General features: G+C 36.6%; 1 protein-coding gene across 2 annotated transcripts; it reads left to right on the forward strand.

The window, feature by feature from the left end:
• ldb3b (LIM domain binding 3b) lies at nt 1-13,370 on the forward strand. Of its 2 annotated transcripts, none has more exons than XM_083556640.1 (10): nt 1-95; nt 311-529; nt 4,623-4,774; nt 6,625-6,700; nt 8,382-8,404; nt 9,610-9,810; nt 10,628-10,654; nt 12,435-12,601; nt 12,714-12,750; nt 12,854-13,370. In XM_083556640.1, exons 2-10 carry the CDS (start codon nt 434-436, stop codon nt 12,948-12,950), a joined length of 876 nt encoding a protein of 291 aa, XP_083412766.1. In that variant the 5' UTR covers nt 1-95; nt 311-433; the 3' UTR covers nt 12,951-13,370. The 2 variants fall into 2 exon arrangements, with proteins under 2 accessions (XP_083412766.1, XP_083412767.1); XM_083556641.1 differs by having other exon boundaries at nt 78-117.

Below are 13,370 nucleotides of genomic sequence, written 5' to 3' on the forward strand. Positions count from 1 at the left end.
CTTACACACCAAATACGGACCCTGAGGACATGAGTGCTATCGCTTTTTGCAGTGGATGGCTATTCTTAGGCTGTCTGTCCAGGCCATCCGTACAGGCAAGATCTCTGCTCTATCTGGGTTTCAACAGTTTTTTTTCTCACTTATTTTGATTATGTAGTCAAGGCTGCACTTGATAATCAGTTTTTGCTCTAATGCTGGAATAGATGGGTTAAGGGTTCTGCGTTATGAGTTGTTTCCTGTCTGCACAGATGTTTGTTGACTGGCTATGTGCTGTCCCACTCATTCCTGTGTTGTTGTTATTGTGTTCTAGAGGCTCCTCTGTGCCTGCCCATCCCCGGGTGTTTGTCCTGACTGCAGAGTGAAGAGCTAGCAAAGGAAAAGACAGGAGATACTTGTCCCAAGGCAAGGCTTTCCATCTAAACGCTCCCTCAAAATGAGCAATTACACAATAACTCTGGCTGGACCTGCACCATGGGGCTTTAGACTGCAGGGGGGCAAAGACTTCAACATGCCTCTTACAATCTCAAGGGTAAGACTGGATTTAATCTTTTTTACATACATATATATTTTAATAATCTCTTTATTAACCTGCCATTCTAATTGGCATAAAAAAAAACCTAAAACTAAACCATATTTTTGTCACATCTTGATGTCAAAATGCCACATTTAGTATTTCATGTTTTACAGAATATAATATGAAAGCACAAATGTGCTACATACACATCAGACAGGATTACATAACTATGCTGTACAGCTGTTATGCCTTAATGACATTATGTATCCAGTGTAGGGTCTAAGAGCAGTACGAAGCACCACTAAGTTAAAGCTCTATGAATAGGTCAGGTGTGGCTGACAAAATGGGCATGTGCAAATGTAGCTTTGGCTAGCTGAGAAGAGCATTGAAGCTTCGATATAAACTTTTTGGTCAAACATTGCATTCGGTTTTATGCTTATGTCATCCATTAGGGCCTTGTGTTTTATCAGCTTGTGTGGCAAAATGAAATATGCTCTCTTCAACTGCCAACAGACAGAAAAATTGGCTTAATTGTCATGAGAAGTTTTATAATCTTGTATAATCCTGTATGACACTAACAGCACAAAGAAAAAAAATTGTCTCGGCAACACCAAACTCCCAACGCCATATTTATGTTAGTTAGATAGACGTTAATTTTCCTTCTGCTGCTCGGAGAGCCTTCTGTGAAGTATAATATGTTTCACAGAAAGACAATTTAGACCTTGTTAATGAAACACGACAGAGCTTGTTTTAAATCAGGGTTAGTAACCGCTAAAATAGCTACTGTCTTTTTTTAGCATGCAGTAATGTGTGGTTTCATGGCACCGACATGGGGAAGAAATGAAGTATATTAAGGGAGGTGAGCTGGTGTAATCGCTAAGTGCTAGTGTGAAAAGGACACATGTCATGAAAGACATTCTGAACTGTGTACGTGCTTAACAATGCCACTCTACGTCATTTAATAGAGCAGGAGCTGTGAGGTGTGTTTCTCCTCCTAATCCTCCCACTTCTTAAATTCTGTAAAGCTGCTTTAAGACAATGTTCATTGTGAAAAAGCACTAAAGAAATAGACTAGACTTTATTTTACTATTGGATTTATAGGCTTTTTTTCTTTTCACATGCTACTTTTTCGAGCATGCCTGGAGATAAAGTATTTATAAAATATATTCCTTGTCCCAATTTGTCTGAAGCAAAGCTAGTGTATTGATAATATACAAAAGTAATAAAGCATAAGCTACTATTAATATACCATGATGTAACTGCATACTTGCCCTTAGGAATGGTGTGTAACTTTAACTGACTACTGCCCAAACTTTTTTCATTAAGCTTTAAACATCTATAATAGATATTATAATGCAGTTTTGGGCTTAAGAACACAGTTTTAAGGGAAATCTATTGAATGCTACTTACATAATCTGGAAAACACAATTGCTGGTTTGTCAGTAAGTGTAGGCAAATCCATTGGCCTGCTTTAAGAGGAGATGTATCTCGGAGGTTTTATATTGTAAGGTGATTAGGTTCATCCTAATTACTTTTGAAATGTATATTCAATGGAGGTGTACATTGACACTTATACCGATTGCACATGCTACACACTCGGATTTCCACCTGCTGTACTACACATGGGCTGAGGCTTGCACAAGATTGCTAATGACAATTTCTGTCGAGAATACAAACCTGATACATGTTCATATATTTGTTTATTTCCAGTATGATACATCATACAACTTATAAGCTATCATGAAATTTTAGTCAGGTAGAGATTGGAGAAAATAAACATGATGGCAGCACAGATTTTAATTGCCTGTTGCTAATAAATGCATTATTGTCCAACCTTAAACATGTTCCGCAAGAGGTTCTGTTTGGGTTTTCCTTGTTGTTTTTAAATGTGCTAAACATTTATTGTAATATTGCCAAAAGTTTCATTGACTCTGGTTTGTTTTCTGCAGTCACAAAGTCTTTTGTCTGTTATGTACAATAATGAAACCTGAGACTGATCTTTTTTTTTTTTTTTTTGCACAATTTCTTTTTCCTGAACTCTGGTTCCAAGCAGACTATGGTTAGGCAAGTTATTTTTATATGTGGGCATATGAAAAGTGTATATGAAGAGATCATACCAAAATATGAGGCCTTTCAGGGGTTTAGGTCATACATTTCCATAACAGAAAAAAACATGCAGGGTTTGCTGGCAAATAAATTTTCAGTGGTGAACTAAAATTTTGAAATATTAGAAGTATCTGCTGTCTGTTTCTGACTATGTTTTAGTTGTTCTGGTATCCACCTTTAATTAAAAAGTGTAAATCTTACAAATTGTTAAATAAAAAGTTCTTAGAGGAGTTTGTGCATTTTTACAGAATTTTCATTGTCACATTTTTTTATCGTTGTCATTTCTTACATTTCTTTGAAGAAACATAATCACTTGACATTTCTAGGACCAAAAATAATTATAATTAAATAATTTTTCTCCCATACACACTATTGTCTACCTCGATAAGCATAACATTAAAATCACTGTAAGGAAACACAAATAACATTGATTATCTTATTACAATAAAACCTTTGGTGTAATATGAGGCAGCTATGTACAGACAGGTGTTGAAAACAGAATCTGTGCAGCTTTAACAAAAGTTGAATTGGGAAAGCATGGCAACTGGGTCAGAGCATCTCCAAAATGAAAGGTCCTGTGGGGATTTCCTGGGATGCAGTGGTGATTATCTATTAAAAGTGATCCAAGGAAGGACAACCAGTGAACTGGCAATAGGGTCATGGGTACCCAAGACTCACTGATGTGCATGGGGAGCAAACGATAACCCATTTGTTCCAGACCCACAGAAGAATTATTAAGACACAGCTGGCTATGACCGAAAGGTTTGAAAGTGCTGCTTTCTAGTGACATGTTTACCCCTTTCCACTACTGAAAGTACCTACAATGGGACAGTGGACAAAACTGGACCATGGACCAGTGGATGAATGTGGTCTGTTTTAATGACTCGTGTTTTAATTCATATCAAACATTCCTTACCTGGAGAAGTGTTGGTACCAGGATGCTCAGTTAAAAGAAGGCAAGCTGGTGAAGGCAGTTGACACAAATTGACACATGCCACCCACCTAAACACTGTTGCATACCAAGTACACCTCTTCCATGCAAAGGTATTCTCTAATAGCAGTAGCCTCTTTTATCAGAATAATGCCACACTGCAAACACTGTTCAGTAATGTTTTTTGGAACATAACAGCATAATTGAGCATCTGTGAAATAAGCTGTTTGGTAACAGAGTTCTACTCAGTCCAATAAGGAGCATCTCTAAAGAGGATTTCTACTAATTAGCTATGAGGTGTGTGTAGCTATGGCTTTTATGCTGAAAAGAATATTTATGTATCTTGCAGCAAGCACCGTGGGGGAATTTTGGACAATGCCCATCATTAAGCTTTGCTATGTTATTTGTTCCAAAAAATAATAATAATGTCTTAGACCTTTCAAATGGCTTGCGGGTTAGAGGCAGTAAGGACAATGATTTAAAGAAGGATTGGTTCAACAGGTTGCAGCTGTGGAAAACCCATTGATCAATGATCCTGCACATTGTAAATATACTAGAAATTATTTTTTAGAAGTAGGGCATTCTTTTTTAATAGTGTTGAAGATCTACCAGTAAATCACTCGATTCGTGTGTACCAAAAGCACATGTAATAATAAAGGATAAGTTTTTTAGTCAGGAAATCTTTTATCAATTTTGGGTGATTGCTGGCAACTGGGTTACCTCAGAGTGTGTGTTGAGTAGTGGCAGCAGGTGGAAGACTACAGGAACACTGCGCAGGCTCGAATGGAGGGAGCAGGGTGCACTAAACAGCACTCTTTATTTTTAACACTTTAATGAGCTGCTTGTAAGCCAAGCTACCATGTCACAGCAGGATGGTGTTTCAGTCTTTAACAGAGAGTGAACATTTAAAAATGATTACAGAAAGCATGTAAAAAATGCCAAATCATATCATAAAATATATATAAAAAAATAGAAATGTCATCGGTATTGAAATGGGAACAGGCTTCCTTGCACTTAGACCCACGTTGGAAATATTACAAATTGAATGTGACACTATGTGCTTGTCCACAGATTACACCGGGCAGCAAGGCAGCTAATGGAAACCTGGCCCAAGGTGACATCATCACAGCCATCGATGGGGTCAGCACTGAAGGCATGAGCCACCTGGAGGCCCAGAACAAGATCAAAATAGCAACTAACAAATTGAGCCTCAGCATGCAAAAGTAATTATTCACACACACACACACACACACACACACACACACACATGCACACACCTCCTTCTTTTTAATTGAATACATGTTCAACAGGGACACCAGTAATCCATCATATCCACCTTTATTTTAATTACTTTGTTCTGCTGATTGAATGCAAGTATTACAATTGCTGCAATCGAAAACCCTTCCATCTAGGAAACAAACACAGGCACAGATGACCTGGCACATTCCATAAATGAAGAAAAGCGCAAATGCTTCCGGTCAACTGGGTATAATTCCAAAAATGCAGGCTTTTCAGTTTTTTTAAATCAGGATACAACCACAATCAGTTTCCAACAGTGAAGATTAAGCATGACGATGCAACCGTCTGTGCTGAAGTAGAAAGAAATGCTTGTTTGAATACCAGTGGTAATATTCTCTAAATATTTTTGCTGAGTATTCCTTACTGATGGAAATCTTGTCATTGTATAACATTTTGAAAAAAAGATATGTGGTAAAGTGCAGGTAGCATTTTTAATAGGAATTAACCTAAAATTCTCTTCCTCTCTTTCATAAGTGACAATAATCCAGCCCACTTTCTCAATGTTCTTCCATTTTTCCTCCTCTGCAAACATATTATTTTGTTGAGAGCATGTTCTGAATTTACAAACATTACAACTGACCTTAAGGACATAGACAACGAGCCAGAACATGACTATAAGGATTTTCATAAATCTAATGCGTTCACATAAGACCATGAAAACTCTTGATAGACATTTTAATGATGCAAGCTCAGGTTAATTGCATTTTGGCAAGACAAATAGGGACAATGCTGTCCTGGGGCATTTCAGGACTGTTGTTCATTACTGTACGTTATGCACAAATACAGTCTGCCTACTTCTTATGTAAGAGACGGATATGGTAGAGTTGTTAGTTTATTTCTTTTTCATTGCGATGGATTACAACTAATAAAAAAATTTCTACAACACAATATTACAAAAAACACATAAGACCCAATACAATGTGAAACAAAATCTATCCAGGCATCGGTTTATCAGTCTCACCTCCTAATTTCAAAAGAGCAGCAAATGACAGATCAATAAGAGCCATGGGAGGCAAAACTAAATCTGAACTGACCTCTGATCTGATTATCTTAGGAGAAAGGGCAAAATAGGTCACAATGCTATTGTGAATGTTAAAATGTGTTAATAAAGAACCTTTACCATGAAGCTCTTGACCTACACACTTAACAATAGCACAACAATCACAACAGCTCCATTCCACACTCAGGCCTACAATCAGGACCAACTCCTGAAAGGAAATCTATAAAAAAGCAATCACTGCCTCGGCAGACTCCATTCGCTGTTAAAAATGTAAGTACACGGTTATCTGTGAAGCTGTTATCCATGAAATTGCCTGTTTGTGTCATAGACTATACATAAGCTTATGTAAGACTAATGTCCGTATTGCTTTGTGTGTTCAAGGTTACATGGTGGAGGCTCGTACCTTTAACATTCAATCCATCTATATAAATGTGCAAACACAGAGAATGACTTTGATCAACCACTATTTAAGCTATATCCACCTTTTTACTCGCAGTTTGATGTGTTTGCTATAAAAACCATTGGTCAACTGGGATGCATAAAAAAACCCACAACGCATTATTTGAAGGAGAATTTCAATCAAATAAAACAACAGCGCTGATGAATACTTCATAGAAATTATTATAGAAATAGCTTTGCAGTTTCTTGGTTTAATAAGCTGTGTTTTATTTAACTGTAAAAAAAAGAGACAGAGAGAGGCACAATCATTTGTGTTTTATTTCTTAAGTCTTGGCTTTTTGTTAATAATGAAATTAATTGTTTTGGCGCAATTAGGTCAAGACGTCCAGCCCCTGTGCCCACAGCTACGCCAAGAATGGACTCACCCATGCCAGTTATTCCTCACCAGAAGGTAATATTAATTACTCCTAGCACCAAAATACTAAATGAAAATACAAATCTATGCTACGCAGGTCTATGCAGAACTTTCTGTCCAGTTACTTTTGTCAGTTGTTGAGTCATTTATTTACTTTAGTCACATCTTCTGTTCATTTTACTCTCACTACATACTTCTTAGTAATGCATTAATCATGAAAGAAACTCATAAAATTAGACATTTGCTTGGTTAAAACTCGACAATCTGCTCCGAAAAAAGGAAGACAAATATGTTGACAAATATAACACCTGTCTCTGCATACGTGTTTTTTCCGGACTATGGGACAAAAATAACCCTCAGCCAGAGGTGTAACTGCCCTGTCGAGCCTATGCTTTGCAGTGCATGGCCATGCAGTATGGTGCCTTTAATGGAATGCCATTCCAGGGGTAGTTAAAGTTACAACCCCGCAAGACGACTGGTTATATTTCCTCAACCAACACCACTGGCCTTAATTAACCTCATTACATTTGATAACATTCTAATAGCACAGCACTGGGGAGGTGGCTGGGTGTCTTTTTGAAAAGCAATACTTGGAACATTCTGGTAATTGCTTTGGTACATTTGCAAGTGATCTCACAGGCCCTTTTTTTTGCCCAGCTGGTCCTCTTTATTTTCCTCGTGACTGGTTTCTGAACAAATCCTGGTAGACCTGTTTCTATATCTACAAACTATGTCTTTCAGTTTTAATTTGCTTTTGTAATGATGTGCAATAAGTGCAGATATGTGCAGCTGACAAAGGTCTCACAAACACAGAAGCAGATGTCTATTTTCAGATACAAATGTCTCTCCCCTTTGTAATTTGTGCAAAGGTTTTTTCTAATTCTGGATGGGCCCAGAACATGCATGTGTTGTGTCCCAGGCCTGTCATAAAGGTGAGCCCTGAGCCATGAGGGATGTTCTCATCATGAATTTATAGAGGTGTGGAACTACAGACAAGCTTTTTCAATGAACCCAGAATACCACAGCTTCTGTAACACTCTATTCCAAATAACAACTCTTATCCTATCATGTATATGTGTTTATTTGCAGGGAACACAACTGGAAATCTTACAGCAACATTACATACCCATTTTACATTGTTTTTTTTTAAATTGCAGGTTTATTTATATACTTATATGCTCATAATTTACTTTACATAATGCACTGAATACTGATAAAGCATTATGATATTACTGGTATTATCCTTTTCATTTACATGCCATATGTATGTTTTTGTGGTCACAATCCTGTATAGGATTTGAATATATGAATACGTATATGTAACCTGACTTGTTATTCTCAGAAGGCTTAGATCTCAGTGTTCCTGTTCTCTGGCTATGTTGCGGGAACTTCTGTTGCAGTCAATCATTCTGTACCTATTAGCAAACTGGAATGTCACTCATATGAGACACATACACCAATAATAACCAATATTTTCATCATGTGACCAGGGAAAGAATGTTTGAATACATACGGGTTGGCAAGTGTGGTCAGATTACTGTTGCACTAGTTCCTGGAAAAAAAATTGGATTAACATTTCTTCAGTGCTCTGTGAATTTTTTACTCTAAAGGGCATTAGATTCTATTATGTAGCCTTACCTTTACAGCAAAGCTAAGACTGATTCCTCCTTTTCTCTCTATCCATGTCTTTTTTTTTTTTTTTTACACCTTTCTCTAGGTCATTGCCAACACAGCTGCCAAGTTAGTCAAATTCCTAAATGCAGAATCTGTGATTGAGTGTTCACAAGCATGCTTCTTTAACATTTTGACTGTACATTGCCTGATACTTACTTTAATCACAAATAACCAGGTAAATCTCTTATAAGAAGTCTAAATGCAGACGAATTGAGAGGGAAGAATGGATGAGTAATGTGGCAGGTTTTATATCAAACCCTTAAGCAACAAGTACATTATTAAGAACACTATCCTGGGTAGGACTTTCCTTTGTTCTCAAAACAGCTTCAGTTCTTCTGAACTCATTGTCATGTTCATGAAACCATTTTGCTTTGTGGCATGGTGCATTATTGTGCAGCTTGTGGCCATGAATGAATGCACATTGTTTGGTATTAGTGATTGAGAACAAGTTTGCCAAGAAATCATTCCCCATACCGTTACAGCATCTCCACCAGCCTGGACTGCTAACACAAGTCAGGTTGGTTCCATGAATTCATACTTTTGGCACCAAATTATGATAATTATTTGCCTCAGCAGAAATTAAGAAAGATCAGACCAATCAATGTTTTTCCGGTGTTCAACTGCCCAGCCTCAGACAGAAGTGGAATCTGATTTGTTCAGCTGCTGTTGTAGCCCATATGCTTTAAAGATTGATGCATTCTGAGTTATTGTAGCCTTTCTCTCAGCTTCAACCAGTCCTGTCAACAGGACTAAAATCAAGCTGTCTGTCAACAACAATCATGCCATGGTCAAAATCACAAAGATTGCACTTCTTCCTTACTTTGATAGTGAACATCAGCGACCTGCATGCGCATGGTTTTAAATATTGCATTGCCGACACATGATTAGCTGATTTGATAATTGCCTAATTGAGTAGGTATACAGGTGTTCCTAATAAATTGTACATTGAGTGTATAAAGTGCCTATGGCTCTACTATAAAGTTAAACCACTGTGAGATCTGAAATTCACAATAAATTCTGTATATCTTCTTTTCTAATTGTTTGAAATTTTACTTTAATAATAATAATAATGATAATAATAATAATAATACTTGTGTGTGGGTTTGCTAATTCACATGATGATTTTAATGCTTAAAGTCATAATAATAATAATAATAATAATAATAATAATAATAATAATAATAATAATAATAATAATAATAATAATAATGATAATAATAATAGGATAATATGCTCTCTACACCTAAAATTGTTCATATTTTCTCTCACAGCCAAGAGTATGTTCCAAGCTTCAACGCTACTGCACTGAAGGACTCTGCTCTGTCCACTCACAAGCCTATTGAGGTGAAGGGCCCAGGAGGCAAAGCCACTATCATCCATGCCCAGTACAACACTCCCATTAGCATGTACTCACAGGATGCCATCATGGATGCCATCGCCGGCCAGGCTCAGGCAAGAGGCAGCGATATGAGGCAAGTTTCCTCAGTAGCACTTTCAATCCATAGCTCTGAAATTGTTTTATCAGTTTGTCAGTATATTAGTACACCGACCAATTTTAATAAGGGCCAAATAAAAAAAATATATTTGTGGAATCTGGATTGTGTTTCATGGTCAAGCCTATTTATTTTTTCTATTTTAAACCTAGCAAACTAAACCTAAGATAAAATGTTTATTTTTAATTTTTTTTTTATATGTACACTAGGGGGTGTTATTGGTCGTTTTTAGTTTTAAATGTATGAGTGTTTACACCAATGAGGCATAACATTACCACCTGACTAATATTGTGTTGGTCACCCTTTTAATGCTAAAACACTCCTTACCATTTGAGCATTAACAGCATAAACTCTTCAGCAAGTTGAGCTACAGTAGCTCTATTGGATCGGACCACACGGGTCAGCCTTCGCTCCCCACATGCATCAGTGAGCCTTGTACTACTTTTGATAGTTACTGACCACTGCAGACCAGGAACACGCCACAAGAGCTGCAGTTTTGGAGATGCACTGACACACTCGTCTAGACCGCTCGTCAAAATATTATCAAACTCAAATCATGTCATAATGTTATGTCTGATCTGTGTATATACAAGAATTGATAAGTGGATAAGGTGTCAGACTGTCACACCGTGATGTATGTACCTCATCTCTTGTCTTCCTGCCTTTCCTTTTCACCCAATCATCAATCAACCATTCAACCTAACCACCACCACCCACCTCATGTTATAATCATCAATGCTCCACCTTTCTTGTCCATGGCCCCATATCCCTCCTGTTGTCATCCTGTGATAATCAGTGGTGAAGATGCTGGATCTACACTGAGGTAAATAGTCACAGTTCACCTCATACACGCAGTGTGTTCATCCCAAGGGTGCTGTCATCAGTTAAACTATATTGTTGCAAATTCTGTGTTATATCCTTTATCATTTTTATACACACATGAATTATGAACAAAGCAGGAAATGTCTACAGTCTGGGTTTAGTGGGTTCAGGCTTCTGTTTGGACTATAAATACTAAGGAATTTTCTGAGTACATCTGAGCACTGATATAACGTAACATCTAATGTGTCACGATAGGGACTGTAGACACATGAGTTTGGCCTTTACAACAACTATCACATGTGTCAATGACATTAATTTGACCATTATTATTTTAAACATTTATGAAACAATATGACGACTGGGCCCTATTTTTTTGGAAAGACTAAAGAATTTTTTTTTAAATATTCGTGCATATTTTAGAACTGTTTGCATATGTATCACACACAAGACAAATTACTGACTCATCTGCATTTAGTAACATCCACCAAACTCCTTTAATGGTCACACACTGAGAATACTAGGAACATGCAATGACAACTAAATGAAAAAAAGGAAAGGTAGAAAAGCATTGAACATGAAACAGCACATGAAAAATGTCTAAATCTATAAACAAACTCGACAAAACCTGGAATAAATGTCAAATAAGTGAGATGAAAAGAAAAAAATGGTGTGACATTAAAACAGATGAGGAAAAAAAGACTGAAATTGTACCCAGGTGATCATGCAAAATGCTGTTTTTGCAATTGTTAAATGTCTCATCTAGATAAGTGTCAAAACATTTGACTCAACAGTATACTCCATGTGTGTTCAACCGGGGGTCCGCGACCCCTAGGGGCTCCGCGTCGGTACTGCAGGGGGTCCGCTAATTAAATGTTGAATCACATAATAGGTAACATATAATATATAAAAAAAAATAAGCATGAGTAAAAACATCAAATATAAAAAAAAATCTAAATATATTATAATTCTTACAATAAAGTTCTCTAAAACTTAAAGCTGGTGTTAATGTAAACGTATAATTGTTCACCTGCCAGTAAAATTTAATGTAAAGTTCTATTAAAATTACAGCTGAAATTCATGTAAATATATATTAGTCCACCTGATAGTAAAAGGAAAATAAATAACAATATTTTTTTTAAGATTTAAAAATATATGAAAATATACAGACGATGATGCATGTACAACAACATAGTTCAAATTTTCTGAACATAATATTACTAGTGTAATAAGATTGTTTTTTATAAATATAGTGTTTGATGTGTTATGCAGTGTTTGATGCCTTTTGTATCAGGGGTTCCCTGCTAATGTCTCTATCAACTTCTTGAGTTCTTGACCTGAAAAACTCTGAAGACTCCTGGTATAATCCATTCAAATCCAGTATAATTTTATAATTATATAAAATTTATAAAATTATAAATATATAATTATAATTCCAGTAATCTTTGCAAATTACATTATATAAAGTCAATCAGGTTGAGGTTTACATCTTTGTATGTGGAAATTTACATTCGCTCAGGAGCATAAGTAGAATATGAAGGTTTTTCTGAAATGGCAGGATTTTCACGAATACCAATTTACTTTCAATACACAAATTGGGAAACACATCCTCTCATATCTAGCAAAAGACAGCTTAAAATGCACAAGCATGCACCAGTACAGAACTATAAACCAGGCCTTGGTTGTAATTCAATTTTAATCTAAACGAATGAATAATTTGCTTGTGTGGATCTGATTTTTATTTTTAATTTTTCCTCCCTTCTCTGTTTGTTCTTGGGGAGCAGTTCTCTCCCTGTCAAAGATCCTCTGGTGGACAGTGCCTCTCCAGTATACCAAGCTGTGATAAAGTCAGAGGATAAGGAGAATCAGCTTTCTGAATGGGCTCGCCGTGCTGCTAACCTGCAGTCCAAGTCTTTCCGTATCCTCGCGCACATCACAGGGACCGAATACTGTGAGTTTCGACTGACTTTGCTCAGAGTGTCTCACTGCCTGAATGTATGCAATAACTGTATATACTGAATCATTTCAGGCTTGCAAGCTCATTTGTCTTTGTTTGTTTACAGTGCAAGATCCAGATGAGGACGCTCTCAGGAAATCAAGGTAATTATATATAGTTTGTTGCTATCTGGTCAAGTTGGTTCTCAGTATAATAAAATGTTTTAAGTATTTTTCCTTTTTTTATATTCAAATCGACTCTTTCCAGGGAGAAGTTTGAATCAGAGGTAAAAGGCCCACGATTTGCCAAACTGAAAAACTGGCATCATGGCCTTTCTGCACAGATCCTGAATGTCCAAGAGTAAAAGCTTCCTTTAGCAAAGGGACAGGAAATACAAAGGAAAGCGACAAAAAGGAGGTAGAAGACAAGATGAAAGAGAAAATAAGATGGTAAAAGTGGAGAGTATTGTAGTGATGGCTTTGTGAGTTAATGCAGTAGATTCATATTTAAGATATAGTGCTCCCTTTACTGCTATGTGGTCATGTGTCATGTGTTTCGTGTGTCTTCCTGCCAATAAGATAATATATTACTTTACTTTATTTTTCTGCTGGCTGTTGATTCTAAATTAAAATGAATTACCTATGTACAAAGACAAAATCTTAGAGGAACTTAAATACGCGTATACAATGCATTGCACCGCCGGATATCCTGCGAACATATTAATCAAATGTACTGTTATAAATGTGAATAAAACATTATTCTTTTATCCAAACCAACAAAACAA

Source organism: Silurus aristotelis (assembly GCF_946808225.1).
Source record: "Silurus aristotelis genome assembly, chromosome: 12".
In the NCBI taxonomy this organism is placed as follows: domain Eukaryota; kingdom Metazoa; phylum Chordata; class Actinopteri; order Siluriformes; family Siluridae; genus Silurus; species Silurus aristotelis.

Excerpts from the sequence above, each read along its gene's own strand:
- ldb3b (XM_083556640.1), top strand. The coding sequence starts at position 434 with ATGAGCAATTACACAATAACTCTGGCTGGACCTGCACCATGGGGCTTT. Across the intron at positions 9,811-10,627 it reads GCAAGAGGCAGCGATATGAG|TGGTGAAGATGCTGGATCTA; the intron begins GCAAGTTTCCTC and ends TGTGATAATCAG. Across the intron at positions 12,751-12,853 it reads GACGCTCTCAGGAAATCAAG|GGAGAAGTTTGAATCAGAGG; the intron begins GTAATTATATAT and ends GACTCTTTCCAG.